Source organism: Haliaeetus leucocephalus, unplaced genomic scaffold (assembly GCF_000737465.1).
Source record: "Haliaeetus leucocephalus isolate CR32 unplaced genomic scaffold, Haliaeetus_leucocephalus-4.0 Scaffold451, whole genome shotgun sequence".
NCBI classification, from domain to species: Eukaryota; Metazoa; Chordata; class Aves; order Accipitriformes; family Accipitridae; genus Haliaeetus; species Haliaeetus leucocephalus.
Window position 1 is genome coordinate 2,504,086 of NW_010972887.1, and position 19,705 is coordinate 2,523,790.

The 19,705-nt window shown below is 40.3% G+C and overlaps 1 protein-coding gene across 1 annotated transcript in view; it reads right to left on the reverse strand.

The window, feature by feature from the left end:
* The window catches only part of NCKAP5 (NCK-associated protein 5), a 370,960-nt gene that overhangs the window by 216,876 nt on the left and 134,379 nt on the right, over window positions 1-19,705 (reverse strand). Inside the window, exon 3 of the mRNA XM_010575132.1 lies at window positions 5,162-5,221. Coding sequence (XP_010573434.1) covers window positions 5,162-5,221 — 60 coding nt within the window. The remainder of the gene's footprint in view (window positions 1-5,161; window positions 5,222-19,705) is intronic.

Here is a 19,705-nt window from a genome sequence, read left to right on the forward strand (position 1 = left end):
TCAGTTCCTTGTAATAATGGGATATCTTACTGACACTGCGATTTTTTTCTGCCTTTCCTTTTTACTTCTTCCACTCTTTATTTAAAAACTTGCAGTCTCTACTGTTTTACAGCAAAAACTGTTTGTAAAGCAAGAATTGTGCTGATCGCATCAAAACTCATTAATATAACTTGTTTTTCCATTATTAGCACCATCTGAGCCTGTTGAAAGCCTTAACCAGGGCTTTAATTTTTCCACAGAGAGCTTTAAATTAATTAGTGGTTTACATGCTAACAAAGAATCTGATACATTCATAAATCAATCTAATGCAGAAGGATTACCAGAGGGTGGAAACCTATTCAGTGGGGACCTCACATTCACTTAACATGGTGGGTTTTTAACAAAAGGGTGCAGGTGTGGAATAGACGGGTACCGGGAAGAGCCCATGATAATCACTTTGCATCACTTAAAGACGCAGCAGGACACATGGTAAATCAGAGCCTAGGGCCCACCCTAAGTGAAACCCATGTAGATATAAAAGGCAGCATCATCCCACTTTAACCTTCACAGCTAAATTGCCAGAGTGGTACAATTTCTTTTGTATAGGTTACAGGCCACTGAACTAATGGAAAATAGAGTAGAATTAAAGGACTCGGATGCAGAAGTACAAACTAACAAAACTGGGTAACATATATGTAAATAAAGGTATCGAGTAAATAAAAACCATTAACATTTTTCTGGGTAATGATTAAACGAATCGAAGTCATTAAAACATGACGCAATTGTGTATACTTTTGGTTCATTTTAGGTTCTGAACCTAGTTTCTGCTAACACAGTACTTAAGCTGCCACGAGAACTCCGCTATGTAACTGTGGCAGCATTTTTCTCCTATTATTCCTAACCTGGCACTGTTTACTGTTAAGAAAATTTCACAAAAATGAACACTTCAACTGGTCTTGTTCTGTGTCCTAAAGGTCCAAAGTCATTGAATGAAAGTTTAAAAAAAAAAAAAAAAGACTGGTGACTAAAGCAGTTTTCAGTCTTTACTATGTTTTGAAATAAACTTGTGATCTATTTTGAAAGCTGCTCATTTTAATAATGGAATCTGTCACCACAGACACCTGCACAGTCTCCATCAAATGCTGTAAGAACTGTACACATATGAAGTGATAATCTTTTCCTTTATAAAAAAGTAAAATGTCCTCGATGAGTCAGAAGAAACATGACTAAGAAAACTGCGAACATGAACATTAAGAAATTAAAGGCCATAAGTGACAGGAAGAGCCACCTGCCAATCTAGGCTCAGTGCTGCTGAAACTTTCAGTAGATGGATTGGCAGTAAGTAATTGTGCATTTTGATAATGAATAATCAATATTTACTGATGGTGTTTCATAAAATAAAGAAACCTGAACAATGGTCAGGGATTCGCAGTCTGAATTTATTCAGTTCTCCCAATTCAAGTAATTTATAAATACATACTCATTCGATCCTGTATTAGGTACCAGATTTTCCATACAACTGTATGGAAAAAACATATCACAGGTTATCTGTATATTTCTGGTGATAAGCATTTATCTTGAAATGAAGTATCTTCATTTAATCTTCTATAGTACTTTCCAATAATTAGCTACTTCCAATAATAAATCGGTCATGAAAAATGTAACTCTGGGAGATACTAAAAACCACATTTCTTACAGGGAGTGCTGCGAGGCAGACACAGTGGTATCACATACAGTACATCCTGCCTGATCTTCAACCTCAACTGAAGTCTCCTCAGAAAAACGTCTCCTCATAAACACGCATTTCACCAGCACTCACCATGTGTTATTTATACAGAGGTACAAACCCATTTTTTGAGCAGAGATACCACAATGTAAGTAGTTTCTGCAGCACACGCTTGGCATTTATTTGCCGTTACTGCTTTTATGTATGTGTCCACCTCGCTGCAGCGGTTCCTGTGATGCTGGGCGAACCTGAGCACCAGGAGCCTTTCCCTCCCATCGCTTCCAGGGACCACATGCAAAAAGGCAACAGCTGGTTGCAGGTTACAGCAAATGCTAACTGACGACCCACCATGCAGGGAAGCAAATCCTACATAGCATATTCTCCCCTTGATTTGTGCTGGGAAGGCAATAGGGAAGAGCATCAACAGCTTTCTCGCATTGTGTTCAAATAGGTGCCAAATGGGAAGCGGGGAGGACAGGGCAGACCCACCGCACCACGCGTCCCTCCAGCACACCGGTGGCAGGGCAGCACACACAGGGACAGGGCACACGCTCCCTGCTCACCCTAAAAACGAGCGTGGCTTGACGTAACGTGGTCACCTCTTACCCTACCTGTGACTGCAAAACCCAAATAGAATTTATTTTTTTAAAAGAAGCAAGAAACGCTAGCGGGTATTAAACGAGGTGCCATCCTGCAAAAGGCTTGCGTGATGCTTTGCACAGTCCCCGGGACGCGGGGGAGCGGTGCGGCAGCACGGCTCCTCGTGCTCTCTCCGCTTCACGCCTGGTATGAGAAACGCTCTCCACGAGACTGAGCGAGGCACTGAAGGTGGCATTAGAGGTGGCATCTGCTGTCACCTGCGCTCTTCCCAAATGGAGGAGCTGGTTCACTGAAAACCTTTGTGCCAATCTAGCTAGCACAACAAACAAAAAAAGAAAATGGGAGTAAGTAAAGGCGATTAGCTAATTAGTGATTAAATAAAGCTGTGGCCTGCCATGGGCGGGGGGTGCCATCCCTTTTATCCTGAGTGGCAGCCGGTGACAGCACAGCAAAACCCCTCGGGCGCCCTGTGGCTGGCTGGTACTGCTGCCCGGCATCCTCGCCAGCCCCCGAGGACTCCGGGCTGTCTGCGGGGGGACGTCCATCACACCAGAAAGGGCAGCACATGGGATTCAGAACCCTGCGGGCACACTGCTGGCTGCCAGCGCTTCTCCAGAGGAAGCCTCGTCGTTTGCCAAAGGCTCGCTTGCTCAGAATCCCTCGCCGAAATTTCACTGTGAATCTTTGTAAAGTATTTGCCGCAAAACCGGTGCGTGCTGCAGGCTCCTTGCCACGTGCCCTGAGAACACAGCCTACAGAAGTTACTCCATCCCTGGCCTCCCCCGTGTTCAAATACTCCATCTCCTGGGCCCTTACTGCTCCCATACCCCTCACGGCCAAGCAAGTTCATTAATGTTAATTAATGACTGCTGTGTTTCATATTAAAATCACCAGTTCTAAGCTCTGAGACACAAAGAGGTTTCCATACGTCAACAGCTTCAAAGCAATTGTCTCTACAGGCGCACTCTTCCTCGGCCGTAGTTGCAGGATAATTGTGGAAATTACCCCTCAGGGAAGAAGGGAAAAACTACCTAGCATTTACCTTGGGGGAAGATTGTGCCCCCGGAGAGCTACCTATCAGCTCCTAATGGGTTACAACACTCGGCCTCTCAACAAATCATACAAAATTACCCTCTGGTTAGCAGGACTACATGATTAATTCCACAAACCCTTAGCAGAAGGCACAAGAAGTGTTGACTCTCACGAGATGAAGCTGCAAGGTGGGTGCATATACAAAAGCCTTACCAGCTCTAGAAGGTTAATCAACATTGCTCATTTCATAAAGTCTTGAATTATTCCACTAAGTATATTTAACACTCCATATATTATATTATTTCTCTGCCTCCAAGGCAAAGCTAGTTTAAAAAAAATTAAAGGAAACATTTCAAATAGAGCAAACGGCTCTTCCCAGATTTTGAAAACTGTTTACACTGAAAACTAAAACGCAATTGCAAATCCAATGCCTGATCTTTGCCATTCTTCCTCAGGCAAAATTCCTCCTGGAGGCAGCAGGAGTTTTATCTCACTCACTGGCTCTTGGATTATGGCTTAACAAAGTTTGTTTCTCAGTTCCTCCAGGACTTCTGCCCCAATGCACGCAGTGGTCAGTCTTTCCAACTGCTTAAACCCCATCTCAAAGTCTGCTTGTGGCCAACCCAGCCACGCTCCAGACCCAAGGGCAGGCGCATCGGGAGCGGTGTTGGGATGGGAGAGGGCAGCAGCTCTCACGGCCGAGCTGGGCGTGCAGCAGAGACTCGGGGCAAATCAGCAATATTTGTCTGAGCAAACCCTACTTGTCTCCTTCTCTACAAGGCATTCAGAGGCCAGATGCCCCTGCCCCAGCACAGCCCCCCATGGGGCATCCCCAGCTCTGCTGGAGCCACGTGTAGCCATGGTAGAGAGCAACAGATTCAGAGCTGGTTTCTCCTACCTGTCACTTAGGTTCCTCCAAATCTCACTTCATTGTATTCATCACTAATAATGATTTATAAAATGCACTCAGTGGAGGCAGGTGGGATTTTAAGGACCCTGAGTCACACGGCTAATGGAGCGTCTGCTCCCCAGAGACCCTCTACAGCTTCTCCCCACTAAGTTGAACAAACTTTGGACCAAATTCTTTCACAGCCAACTGTGCAATTCACTCAATCAGCAGCAGTTTCATGAGTATGTTCAAGGGGAATGATTTGGGTTTTAAGGTTTTTGAATGGGTCTGCTTTATCCCATAGAAGCCTAAGACATTTTATCTGAAGACAGGGACAAACAAACTCCTTAACAGATGGGAAGAGTTCCTTAGATATTAAGTAATTAAGCACACTCAGCATATGTTGGCTCCTAAAGAAAATTGTTTTGAAGAGATAAGGCACTCTAAAAAATTGCGATTTGCAGTTAACCAAAAATCTGCCATTTCAACTTTTGCTCACAAGCCTAATCTCATAAATTGCTACATGAAAAATGAAGATATAAGGAGCATTACAAGATTTACAAAATTATCAGATTGATTTTTTTTAAGCTTCCATGCTTGTATTCTTCCATTTTTCTGCAGTTGCGTAAGATTTAACAGGCAAGAAAATCTACTCCATTTTGATCTGAAATTGCCTTTCCATGCTTGCCTTGCTTCTAATTCCAGTAAGCACCATCAGCAGGGAAAAGGAAACAGCTTTTCTCTACTGCAGCTCTTCCAAGGAAGCCAAGATAGAGCCTTGAGTTTCCTCAGATTTATGAGCACATCGTCGGCACCCCATAATTATGCCCAAGACGGCCTTAATGCTCTGGTGACCGTCTTCAGCAAGACAAAGCGCACCTAAGGCCTGAAGTAGTAAGACAAGAATCACAAAGCAGCGAGTTGCCGCAGCTTACCATTGCTCCTTCACTCTTACTTTGTGCAACTTCTCGCTGCAGCCGAGCCACAGACAGCTTCTCCCTACGGAAAGAAAAGCGTGTGAATAGCAGTTCATTTTTCACTGGCAGAAAGAACGCACCGCTTCCCCATCGGGGTGGCATTCCTGCACATCGCTCGGGTAACCCTCCTGGCAGACCCTGCTCTCCTCGCCATGTTTCTCTGTAATATTTAGCGGCTGCATTATTGTTTCACCTTGTGGCAGTTTGACAGAACTGTCAATAAATCAACTGAATTCAATATCATTTGCTCCATTCAAACAACAAAGTAGCTCATCACGCTGGCGATATGGAAACAGACGGTGCAAATCAGATTGTGTTATTTATTTTCCTATGGTCTTGCACATCAGCTTTATTCCGCACTACATTAACACAAGCCAGAAGGCTGTTAGATCATCAATAAATATATGCATAAAAATGAAATTTTAAAAATCTGTTCTATTCCTAAACATACTGTGCTGCATTTTGCAACTACTGAATTATCGGATTTTTTTTTTATTAGCTTTTTTTAATATAAGATCCTTACCCAAATGTTTGGCTCAACTCAAGCAACAATTAGTTTGCTTAATTAAGGATTTGGCGATCACAACACACTTTCACCTGGAAAGTTGTAAGAAAGGAATGAAAGTAGGGTTTTAGTATATGTAGAAAAGAAAAAGAGATTTTCACAGTGTATGAACTGGGAGAACATAGCACATACCAACTACATGAACTGCAAAACCTAGACAGTGGAAGGTGGTGCAGGAACCAACCACTGCAGGAGGCATACGGGAAGAGAGGAATTTGCTCTGGAAGCTCAGCAAAGCAGAAAATACTTTACGGAACAAGGAGGACTAAAGCAACCTACTGTAATTTAAAAAGGATTTAAGAAAAACAAAGACATTTTTTCAAGTAGGCTATTTTTAAGGAAGACTATCTATTTTTGAAATAAAAGCACCCTCCAGAAACTTCAAAGGAATTTATAAGCACATGAAGAATTTATCAGTACACAACAAAACATAAATTTGCAGATGAATAAATTATTTACAAAAGATGATCAGCTTTGAAAACTTCCAGCAAAAGGATTTTTGAACAACAATATATCCGTTATCAAGTTTGAAATTTTCCATTTACTCGTGTTTTGCCCAGAAATTCTATTTGGTCTAATCAGAAAGAAAGACCTGAACCATCCTGGTGCAGCATCCTGGTACCTACCCAGGATTTTTAAAATCTCTGCCCAGCGACTACTCAGTACGATGTAAATGTAAGAGCACAGCTATGCGGTTTGAGGGCCAGCAGTACCAGCCTCGCGCCACTCGCGAAGGGCTCCAGCCACGCTGCCCGGCTTTCCTGGGACGTTTTGAGTTCAGGAAAGAAAACCTTCCTGCTGTGTACCGCAGCGAGATACAAAGTCTTGAAAATGCAGAGATGCATCTCCCAGCATTCTCGCCACAGAGAAGAGCAGGGGCTGGAAACTCCAGTCCCCCCAAAAACCTGCAAAGGTGCCCAGCTGGGGCTGAGGCAGGACCTGGTGGCCCATGGTCTCCCTGGGCTCCATAACTGCTCCTGTCATTGACTGGGTCACTCTCATCCATCATGAAAAACTAAACGCTCTACGATATTTTATTCCTGATGTTGCAAAAAAAGTAGCCTTTAAACCATTTCTCAGGAACCATTTCTGCTGAGGAAGGAAGATCTGTGTGTGCCTGCCTAATTACTGCAGGAATGACAGCGCTCGTGTCACTCAGCCATAGCTGGACGTATCCTTGGGTCCCTAAACCAGTCCTCCCTCTCCATTTCAGTAGAAGACGTGGTATATAAGTTAAGTCTCCCTAACAGTTACCTTCCCCCACAACACTCCCCGTGCAGCCGGCTGGTGGCACCCTGCAAGCACGGTTATCAGATTAATACCACACATTGCTAATATCGTGATTTGTAAACATATACAATGTTGAAACTACTGAATATTGGCAAAACCTAAAGATGATATAGCCACAGCCCAGTGGATGTTGCATTTGTGTTACTCCAGCACGATATCAAGGTTCTCTTTTGCGCATGTGAAAAAATTACTGAAAGTTGAGAAGTGGCATTAGTACAGCATTGATAGCCTTAACGCAAGTATCCTAAAACCAGCTTCTAAAGACACATACCGCCCTCCCTCTTCCTTACTCGGATACTATCACAGGCAAATTAAAAATAGCCTGTTGCATTTTTGCACCACTTCAGTGCCCTAATATGTTTTAGTGGAAAAAGCGAGTGTACCCTTTGAGGGGGTTTTGACTTTTTGATTGCAAAACAAATGCCTAGAGATATTTTATGAGAAAAGATACAGGGGGGAAAAATAAACAAAACCCCCACAAACCACTCCTCCGTACACTTCCTGCTAGTGGTCTGGAGAGATTTATTTAGTTATTCCTCCTACATGAGGAGTACTCCTACTTTCCTCTCTTTGTGTTACCTCCAACATGGAATCAGTTCCACATTTCTCGACTCCTGCAATTTTATCAGAGTAAATTCCATTTGAGCTCCATCTGCAAAGAGGGCTCCTCCTAACGACGCCAGGTCTTCCCTCTCTGGGTGAGGATCCTGGCTGAGGTTCAGAAAGGGCTTCCTTAGCGATTTTCCCAGTGAAGGAGAGCAAAGACTGGCATTCTTATACTGGGTTTATAACATTGCTGCTATTAGGAACAGAACCACTTTTCAATAGCAGAAAATTATAAAGAAACCCGACTACCATGTAGGAGAAAAAATCTGCAATAGTGGATACAGAAGAGCCATCTGTTCCAACCGTGTCTAAAAACAAGGCAACTCTGAGGCAAGCAAACTCTGTGCTCCCACTTCAAACAGGTCCCAGCGCGTCTTCTCCCTCCCGCCTGCGCTCCCCAGGTGAAGGAGCTGTGCACTCGCAGCCAGACCTCCGCAGACGGTCACCTTCATCTAGGCAGGACGCACGGCAGAGGCTGAAGGTGCCTGTGGACCACAGACATCCCCGAGATCATTCCAGGGAGCTTCATTTCTGATGTGCTTGGCCCATCGCCTGCAGTGAGCCATTTCCCACTACCTCTATACAAACATATGCCGGTATAATGGGTGAGAGAAGCGGTCAGAATCCTGTTATAAGCCGACAGCATTTAACACCAATTTGCAGTGTTAGAAGTTTTGATGTAAGATACATGACAAGAGAGAAAAAGGACCTTCACGTCTAAGCCTGACCAAATAAACCTGTTGGTTACTACCCACATCTCATGCAGTTTTGATTAAGACAGCACCTTCAGTGACTATTCTCAGCTCCCATTTTTTAACATGGTGTTACAATTGAATAAGCATTTTACTATGACTGAGCTGCAAAAAATAATAAGCTTTTAGCTGCTTTAGCCTTTCAGATGTTTCAAATGCAAAGAACATTTGACACGCAGCTTCAAAGTTAATCTTGTTTTTTTAATCTGTGCTTTTAAATAGGAAAAATCAGTAGCATTACTTTGTTGCTATACGGTTTTATTTATTTTTAATCAACCATGTTTCATCCCTATAGCATGATTAATTAACAAAGTTAATTAGCAACTACAGCCAACCTGCAAGAAAACAAAATCTTCTCTGAGGATTTAAAAAATTAAAACATGTTCATTGAGAAGTTCTCATGTTCGCTTTTGAAACACCACCAAATGATAAAAGGTTTACAAAAACGCTCTTTGAAAGCACAGTTTATGCTCTTAAGTTTGAATATTTGCATTGTAAGTGGCAAAATTCCCAGCCAAGGACTTTGCAAAGAGATAATTAAAGGAGCCAAACAAGGATTCAATTATATCCTTTCCAGATGGAACCAAGCACACAAGTAGTCACTGTGTGGATGGAAGAAAGATACATTTCAAGTCTCAATATCGCTAGGAGATATTGCAGTAGCTTGTTCTAAAAAACAACAGTTTGAGGAAAGCCCATTTAGTCCAAGAAAAACATAAATGTGCTAAATAATCCTGCAAATTCTGAACTCTCCTTAAACTCAAATTTCTCCTTCAACCTCCCTTCCCAGCAGTTCAACTCATTCAACTACCAGACAAAAAACCTGTATCATATGACAGTGAGAGCTAATATACACAGCTCAGGACTTCACTACAAAACTCTGGTACTTGAACTTCTCCCAATCCATGGGGATAAAGGTAGGTAAGTCAATGCAATCACAAGTCCCCACCTATCGCATAATTTTGAACAAATGCTGATACTGTTCCTGATCTGGTAACAGACACCCTCAGATCAAACACCACAATAAAATCTACACTGGATGCGTGAAAGACTCCTTTTTTCTTAGTTCTCCTTCTTCATATTGCTATTTTACACCGATACAACAAAACCAAAAACTCTAGCAGTAGACTTCAGCTTCCCAAAATTTGGAGAAAGATTTTCATTTTTATTTTGAAACTTCAGATTCAGAAGGTCTCAGATACAGGGCTTTGCTTCTTCATCTAACACAGAAAGGTATTACTTAAAATAGCTTCTGGACAAAGTTCTGAAATAAAGATTCCCTTAAAATGTGCTGAATTATATCCATTTGCCAAGATCTCAGCCATACAGAATCAGGATACATTTTCAGTGGTAAATAATAATTTTACGGTTTTAATGAAGGAAAATAATTTTCTAGTTTTAATGAAGAACACAATCAAAACTCAAAAAGAATGGAAAATGTCTTAGTAACATCATCTGAAACTTAAGTTAATGCTTCAGTGAACCTTAATCCCCATGATCCACTGGGAAGACAAGAGCTCTATCAAACCCTGACATCGTCCTTTCCTGTCTTGATCACACACAGCAGCCCCACAACCTGCCAGCGTGCATTGACAGGTCTTGCATTTTCAACACTGACACACAAAAGATTTCAAACTTCTCCTTTTTCCTCAGTAAATTATTACTTTCCTACACAAGGAATGAACGTGGACAAAATTTAATAGGTATGACAGCTCCCAAGCTACTAATGTTCCTCTACTCTCCTTTTTTTTTTTCATGAATGGGAAAGTTTTCTTCATGTTCCATCCTTTCTTGGAAACTTTCACTCTGCAGTGATTTCATTTAGCAGTGGTCGGTTCTGCGCAATAAAATGAAGCCCAGCTTTTCCTTTCATTTCATAATCTGCCCTATTTGTAAAGCCAGAAAATCACCACTTGACCCACTGAAAAAGTCAAGCTTTGAAAATACACTTTTAACATTTGTTTTATTTTTGGTGACTGTGTCCAATCAGAGCAGCCAAGATACATGCCAGCGAGTCCTTCTGTGCCTTCTGCAGACTATTTTGGAGCGGAGAAATTCAAACCAAGTCTCCCACTCTATGTTATTGCTGTGAGATTCAGAAGGTGAACAAATACTTTGTTCATGCAGGGAAAAAGCAAACAGAATGATGACAGAGACCTGGAATCTGAATTTGCAAGGCGTCCCTAACCACCGTGACTTGGAACCACTCCTTCTTTATCACCTACCAAAATTTTTTCTCTACCTTTCCCCTCCACACACTGTATCATCACTTGTAGCTGCCACATTGTTTTTCAAATGAACCAGAAAAACACACCACTAAAATCCATTAAACGCGGATTAAACATAGCATGGTGCTAACAACTGACCTAGGGGCAGGGTGCTAGTCCGTGCGGAGAGACGCAAGCCCGGCTTCCTTCAACTCCTGGTTTTCCAGGGAGGTTTCCCATCCGAATGCTGACCAGGCTTGACCCCGTCGAGTCTATGAGATCTGACAAGGGAACAGCCGAGGGTGGAACGGCTGCAGTGAACTAATGCGCCTCTTTCAGCTCCTATTGCGATTGCAGTCGTTAGCGATGCCGCAACCTTCCTTCCTACTGAAGATCACGTACAACAAAGGCATTTGGTGCTTTATAAATGTCAGCGTCGTGTGCATTTTGAAACTGGCCTTTTAGAGTTGCAATGGTTTAACTAGATCTGGCAATAAAAGAGTCATCTTGCAAAGAAATATTCATTGCAAATTTAAAGCCGAGCAAAGTACGAGCTTTATTTAATTATTTTTACAATAATTGCATAGACTGGAGTTACAATAACAGAAGTACTAATGCTGTCAAGCAGAAGCAGAATAGATAGGATGAGCCACCAGCAAGGCACAGGCTCCTATTTATTGCTAATTTATTTGTAATAAAAGATAAGCATACAGAAAAAACATAATTTACATTAAACTTCTCTTCTGCAAGATATGATACTGCCAAATTCAGACAAGCAAAACAGGTAGTAACTTATTTAAACTGTATTTTCTTTGGGTGACACTAACAGTAAGGAAAAAAAAAAAAACAAAACAGAATTATAACTATAATCTAAAATAGGTATCAGCAATCCCCAGGGGCTCCCCATCAATTTCCAGTGGATTTTAAAGTATATGAAATCTGAAGCAGAAGTTCAAAGAATACCATCTAGTTCCTTTGCAGAAGCATCCAAACAAGACACCAAATACAAAAGAAATGCCATGGAAGAAACCATGGGGTAACACAGGGCTGAGTCACGTACCCTCGTCATAAAGGAGGAGGCAAAGAGAGGAACATAACGGGGACAGAGCCTTCATTATAAAAGCAAAAAGGTTGCCTTTGGCTATGAAAGAGGGGCAGAGCCACGGCAAAGAAATTAGAAAAGGAAAGGTTACCAGGAGTCCATGGCAGATTATCACAGGACTGTTTTCATGACAAATTACTCTCAGCACCGGCACGGCAGCTGAGGTTGGCTGGGCACTTGAACGCAGTAATTCTCCTGTCCTAAGCATGCGCGTGGGGACGGATAGCAACGCATTTTCAACAGAAGCATCTTCTCTCACATAGGCAATCTTTATTACTTCATTGACATTTCTTTTCAACACTGAAACTGTGGGTACAAGACTGCACACGTTAATGATTCACTGGTATTTCAGACAACATTTCAAATATATCTATTTTTAATGTTGGGGTGTCTCCTTCCACTATTAGTGTTGACTCCACAACACAGCTCACCTCTCAAATCCTGCATATATTTGGGCCAGCAGTATCAGACAGAGTTAGGGAGGTCTAGACGCAAAGTTTAAAATGTTGGGGTTTTTTCTTCTTGAGCTTTGAGATGGTTTTTAACCTTGGTAATATAGAAAAGCCAGCAAGTGAAGAGCAAAAGCTTTTTAAATAGAGACCTTTAAATAACGTTCATTAGTAACTGCTAAATAATTAGAATGATAATAAATAGAGCCACCAACCTCCCTTTCAGTTCCTTGACAAGACAGAGGGACAGTACCAACCATCACAATTAATGCAGTTTCTTGATTAAAAAAACCCCAAAAACCAAAAAAACAAAACCAAAAAACCCAGGCAAAAAAAGTGATTCCTTCCCTATGATGCACACATTTAGTTGTAGGATAAAAGATTAATGTCTGTATGACACAATGCCAAATCATCAGGATAATTATGAATTATACCAAGCAATCATTTTACAAATCTCCTGGAACATCTCACTTACGACCATTATTCATGAGATAATGTATTCAGTTGCAATTTTTTTTTAGATATATTCCTCTGAAGCCTTTCTTTTGGGCTGAGATTCCAGGCGGAAGAAGAAAATGGGTGGGGAAAAAAAAGCTGAATTTTTTTATGAAACACAAAACCGGAGGAACAAAATGAACATTTTCCTAATCATTTCCAGAGTCTGCAGACAGCAGTGAGAGATACTTAGAGATTTATTTTCAAAATCAGCCCAAATACAAAACAGTAAACTGCAGCAGGCAAGGGAGTTACACCTGGCTATCAACTTTAATGCAACATCAAGTACGAAACATCAAACACCTAAGTGCCAAGAAACACCAAGTAAACAGGACTATAGAACTGAACTCTGAAATACATCTAAAGTACAGGTTTTCACATTATACATTAAATAGTCCATGCATTATGTAAACCTTGCATTTATTGAAAAGCATAGTAAAGGTTTTAGTAGGGCCAAATTCTGTGCAGATTTACTCCCTGTTTAAACTTTTTGATTCAATATATCCCATAAACTACTAAAACATACTACTACAAATAAATGAGCACAGGATCTGTCCCACAAAATTTGTTACTATTGAAAGTGGTACATTAACCATAAACCTTATTGTCTCTGTTCTACAACCCACACCATAAAACACCTAGCAAATACATTTTGACAAATTCACACTGTTGTAGTTTGGAATTTCTTGACATAAGTGACTGATTTATCAATTTTAATGTTACATTAACAGTAATATTTGTATTTAATGCTGTATTATTTCTGCCAATGAGTTGCAATCCAATAAGCATACAGTGGGAATTATTATGATTAGGCAAGCTGCCAAGTTCTCAAAGATTTATCATCATGGAAAACCTCAGTGTTCAAATGGGAAAAAAAGAAGAAAAGGACTAACAGAAGGCAATTTGGAATATTAATTCAGCAAAAGAAACTTTAAATTATAATATAGGCAGCTGTTGTACATAGATCCCCATCCTTTACTACAAGAATGTATCCTTTTGGCTGTTCTTTTCGGGTGCTACTTTAAAATACCTTACACAAACGAAACGATCTGTTTAATTAAAGCCCTAAAATGCTCTAAAATGGTACCAAATCTCTTTCTGAGAATTCTTTCACAGTACAAGGCCTACAGTTTGCACTTTCTAATTAGAACAAAATAGTAGTGTTCATCTTCTTTTTGACAGCATCCTCACAGCCACTGCATCATTCTTACGACCTTCTCCAGTACAGGTCAGTGTGGAAAGCAAATTTTACACTACCACCTTTCCACTAATTCACCTGATCCTCCTGTACTAGTATATCGTCCAGGAACTCCACTTCTTTAAATGGGACGATAAGACAGCAAGACTGGTTGCTAAAAACCTCCCGGTTTAGCCTGATAGTGCAGCTGGGTTCAAAGTGGGTGATGAAAGAGGCACGGGGTCATTGCTACATGACAGTCTGGCCCACCGGAGAAAGGCAACAGTTTAAGCCACCACCTTTTACCCCCTCTTATTTCCAACACACGCAACTGCCACTCTTCATTTCACATGCCCACAAGATGCTTTTTTTGGTCCTCGTCCCCAAATACACCTGCTCTCATCGCTGGAAGTACCGAAGCTGGTGACATTTGGCTGTTCAGCGGAGCTGACACGGGCCTGGCAACGCATCCATCCCCAACACAAGGAAGATGCTGCTAAAGCAGATGCCACTTTCAAGAGAGTCAGATTTTGATTTCTGTGACTCGGTGAAACTGAAAGCAACAGCAGAGATGTGAATACAGCCGCTCTCTCCACATAGCCATCGAAAGATTATTTTTTTAATGCACATTCAAGAAACAAGAGCTAGAGCAAGGACTAGAAAGAAACCACTATGTGTAAAGGTACTTTTCACATCTTGCCTTTCTTCAGCATGTCATTCAGCACTCCTACTGTACTCTAGATTTAAAACCAGCCTACTGTTGTAGGCTGTGCACTGCATCGCCATTAGGGAAAGTGTAGCTGTTTCTCCTCAGTTTAACTGCTCCTAGCAGTGTCTCTCAGCCTGTGAGTGTGCGAGTTCTTGGTGGTTTGCTGTTCATCTTACGCTGGGTCAGGCCATTCTCTAGACTGGGTGAAGTCTCAGTTCTTGTGTTCCTCGTTGGGGTATTCTGTATGGTTTGAAATACTAGATCCTTACAGCATACACATTTCTACTATTTTTTATCACACTGTTTACTCAGGTTTTATTTAAAAATAAATATCTGGAATCCAGAAGGTATCTACTGATATATGAGGAACTCTCTGGATTGTGACCTGACCAGAATTAGCTGGGAATCCTGAACTCCTTCAGCCATTTCTAGCAGAAGTGAATTCTTTTTTTACTAAGGCTGGACTTAAGAAGACCTTGAAAAATGAAAAACAAAGGAATAAATAGGTTTTCTTTTTGCAGAGGACTTGGAAGTTGAGCTAACAAATCCCCCAATCACTGGTTGCTCATATATATTTTTTCTCTGGAGATTTGTCACACGAAGATGATGTGCTGTGGAAATTCTTTTGAAAGGATATGCATTTCCCTAAAGGATTTTTAATGAGAATTTATTGCTCATGAAAGATTCAGGATTGGCAGCACTTCAGTATTCAGTTAACGATCTTTGTTTATTAACATAAAATGCATCACACTTAACAGCAGTGTAACTTTCCCAACCAATGCATCAAAGCACAAAAGAATTCTCACTCCTTCAGTCTTATCCCCTGAGGCTGTCTGAGAGGGTGCTAGCTGAAATTTATATCGTTGTACTCTATGAAAATCAAGTCAGAACCCTTGTTTCACATAAGGCTGAAAATCATGGAAACTTTTTTTCATAACCAAAATTACTCAGACATAAACTAACAGCAAGAAATGGCAGCAGACTTCTGTTACTTCTCATAGTGCCTATTCCTTCCATGCAAACATTTTACCAGTATTGGAAGATCTTTGCTTAGTCCTAATCCTAATTGCTCTTAAATTCCATGGGTAACATTCACGCGAAGTGCTGATTCCACATCCTATTAGTAAATTACCACCTTCTGAAACTGAATGAATTTGCAAGAAAGTGATGAAGGCTATAGACAACTGGGTCTGTAAACCAGAGATGCCAGAAACAAACCACTAAGCCATCTCTTGTATTTCTATGGAAATAAAAAGGCAGAAGTGCATTTCTTCAGGAAAAAAAGGACCAAATGCACAATTGAAGAAAAACGGGGTGTAAGACACAAAAATCAAATACATTGTTTTGGACACTAAGCTCAACCAAGCTCTTAGATCCCACTGCTTTCTTCATAACTAGCTTTGCTTCTGCTCTGCCCGAGTGATACATCCAACTCTCGTTTGCTTGTGAGAATGTTTAGAAAGATTTTTCTCCCTGTTCTCTACAAAGCTTTTCAGTTTTGCTCTTACAATTCAAAGAAGATACCCGAATCTGCTTCATTACTGGTTGACCTCTTACCTCTGTTTTCCACTCCTTTGTTCCCAGATCATCACAACACATTCCTGGTATTCTTTGTAATCTCTTTTTTGGGGGGGTGTTACACTGTGTGATGTGTTTTTATCCATCCAGAAAGCCCACAGCATGAGGACTTGTGTTGTTCTTAACAGGCTGCACTTACTATGTCTTTTCTCCCTCTGAGCTACATTTATTGCAAACTCTGTAACCTTCCAGTTGTCACTCCTGTCCTGTTCTAACTGAACATTAAAATACCTCAGAAAAATCATCCTTCTTTTTGTGTGTGTGGACAAGAAACAAAATCAAAGTGATTTTATTCTGTTCCACTCACTGGACCGCTCTCTGTCTTGACTTTTTTACTTTACACAACTGTTTAATACTTAAGTATTCTGGCACAAACTGCTAGCAAATCTGCAATGACCTTCCACTCAAAGAGAAAATACAGAAGAGAATCAAAGTTTTTCAGAAAGTCCTTTTCTTTACTGCTTAAATTGGGTTTTTTTGGTTGTTTCTTGTAATTTTATTTTGCACCCTCAAGAATACTATTCTATTAAGACCCAGAAATACTGCTCAGTCAGGTGGACACGTTTCTGCTGGGGACTGTCTCCATTTTAAGGCCAGACACAGCTGAAACTCAGATCAGGCCCCCAGAGCAGCGTTTCGTGCTGCAACCCATCTTTGCTTTCCTCTACCAACACCCCTGAGAGATGAGAGAATTTCTTCTCAAGTTATTTTACAGGAAAGCAAATAAACTGAACAGTGAGATGCCATATACACGTTTGGGTACAGCAGAAGAACAGCAGCACCGATTTCCATTGGAATTATCTGCGCACCTCTAGACTGAGCACTAGGATTACAGAGCAGTAACACCGAGTACTTTGTACTCAGGAAATCATCAGAATGGGTCAAAGTATATGCCAAAACAGTCTATCATATATATAAAAAAATATAGATGCTCTCTATACAAGGGAAAACATCTACATATAAATCACAGAGCTCCCATATTTGTACTACTAGATTTCCAGTCTGCGATACAGTGTATAGAAACCATACACAGGAGGCTGTGGGTGCCCAATGAGAAAATGTAGCAAAGGGAGTGGAGTTAAAAACTAAATGAATGCATGCAAGACAAATAATTATTTTGTTTTAATACACTTTGAAGAAACAACCAATAAGAGGAGAAAAAAAGGCTACTAAAATGACAGAAATATGGTTTGCAGCATACAAGTTAATAATTGATCAATACTGAGCACATATGCTGAAAGACATGCAATAATTGCCATATTTATGACATTGCTGTGAAATCAGCTACTCAGCTTTATATGTGTATATCCATGATCTCCATTATTAAAAGCATTAGTGCATCTGTTCAATCATTTGAATTTATCCTGTAGTAGTGAAAAGTAAATTTAACGAATTATGAAAATAATTTCAGATATCCATCCATTTTTCATAATTCTGAAAGCAAAAACCATGTTTCATAGTTAAAGGACATTTGAGACAAACTCTGCCAAGATCACCTTTTGTAAAATTATCCGCTTTTGGTAAAAATGTAAAATGGATGATTTCTACTTTAAGAGCAACAGGTCATTTAATGATGTGCAACAGTTGGTTCTTGGGCCACCTACAAACAGCCACTGGCATGAAAACGTCACTCGCAGCACACAATTAGCATCAGTACCGACCCTGGAGGCACCTTCCAACAGGACTCCCAGCAAGTGACAGATAAAATAAATGAAATAATTATTTTCTGAGAGCATTTTGCAACTGTCTACATAAAATATATTTTGGACGTACCAATAGGCAATAATTGCCACTTAGTTATCAGACTCAGGAATGTGATCCTGTTTATTGACTGCAAAGATTTGGAGAGAGAAGGTAATTCAGACTTTCATATTAGTTTTGTGAAGAGAAAAAAAAAGAGGAAAGCTAATAACAGGGAGTTCTTTTTATTTATTTATTTGAAGTTATACCCTAACAAATTTCCTTGGAAAAAGTTATGAACTGCTGGGCTTCCCTCAGCCCTCTCCCAGGCTAGGGAACACACTTCAGTATGCCTTAAACAAAATAATGTTCTCTAAACCACGTCTCACTATGCCAGAAAGAAAAAAACATAGCGCGTTGAAAATCACTTTGAAGTATCCTTCAGTAACCCAACACACAAATTCATATTCATGCAGCCTTACAGCAATAAAATCATTTCCATGCTAATGATACAATTGTTTCTTCTATCATTCAGTCTATAAAAGAAGACTAGATAAAGTCAAAGGCAGTGGCCTCTGGCTGATTATGTATTTTGACAAATTAGATGATTAACTAGAACCTCAAACTCGAGCTTCGTTGTCTCACTAGACCTAAAAGAGGAGAAGAAAAGACTTGCTTTTGAAAGGACAAAGATCTACAGGGACCCCAGCCCAGACTGAGAGCTACTCAAAAAGCATTATTTGTACCGAACCAAACAGCGGCTGGCATGCACACAGGCTAATTTTAATATAGAAATTATAGCTGTCACTTTAAATAATGGACACAGCTTATGGTAATATATGCAAGACACTCTCCAACATGTTCAAGTAGAGATGGAGAAACTAAGTTATCAATGACAGTTTTACCACATAATATACCAGTCTAACACTTAACAACACTGAAAATGAAATCCAGAGCACATCAGCCATATTAGTGGAGCAATGACAGTATTTTTGTGTGTATTTATGAAGCCATTTAAAATCACATCTAGTCAAATCACAATCTCAGTGGTTGCCTAGGAATGAAACAGAAAAGACTGAATAGCAACAGGCACAAGATCCACCTGTGCTGCTCAAGTTGTTTTACTGAGCTCAGTTAAAAAATCCACATGTGATGACCTGAACTTGCTTCAGTACAACATCTTTAAAACCCGCTGAATATTAAATGAAAAAACATTATCAGATGAAACTTGGGTACTGTCTATCCTTTCAGCTAGTACAGGTCAACAAAGTTGGGCCAGAACTGTTACTTAAAACTTTTCCAATTATTCGTGACATGACTGAAAATCCTATTACGAAAAAGTGTACTGCCATAATTTTACAAGTAAACACAATCTAAAAAAATAGCTTTCTGTTTAAAACCTGAATCAGGGAAGCAAACGCCTTCAAGAAATCCCAGACAAATTAAACCCTCGTGGGGTATTTTAAATTATTTTCCCCAAAGACATCAGCCAGATCTGCTTCATAAGTGAGGCCAGCTTCTCAAAGCTCAAATAGCATCAACTTCCATTGAAGTTCAACTTCAGCAAAACAAAACAAGTGATTTAGAAGATATGGGTGAATAAGGATTAAGATGTGTTAGCATTCAGGCACTTCCAAACATATTAAATGTATATTAAGAAATACTTAAAATATTAACTCTCTGAAGTACTAAAATGGAAAGATTTTCAGCAGTTCAAATGTCAAACAGATACTTAGGCAAATCTGCATTTCTCCAGTTTCCACAACAAATAGCAAGTTTTGAAACCAACTTGATATTTGAATAAAGCTCCTCGCCATTTTTCACTGCAGAAAGATTCTAGTATTGTATCTGGGTAATGAACTGTGCTCTGAAATGAATTCTTATGGTCATCA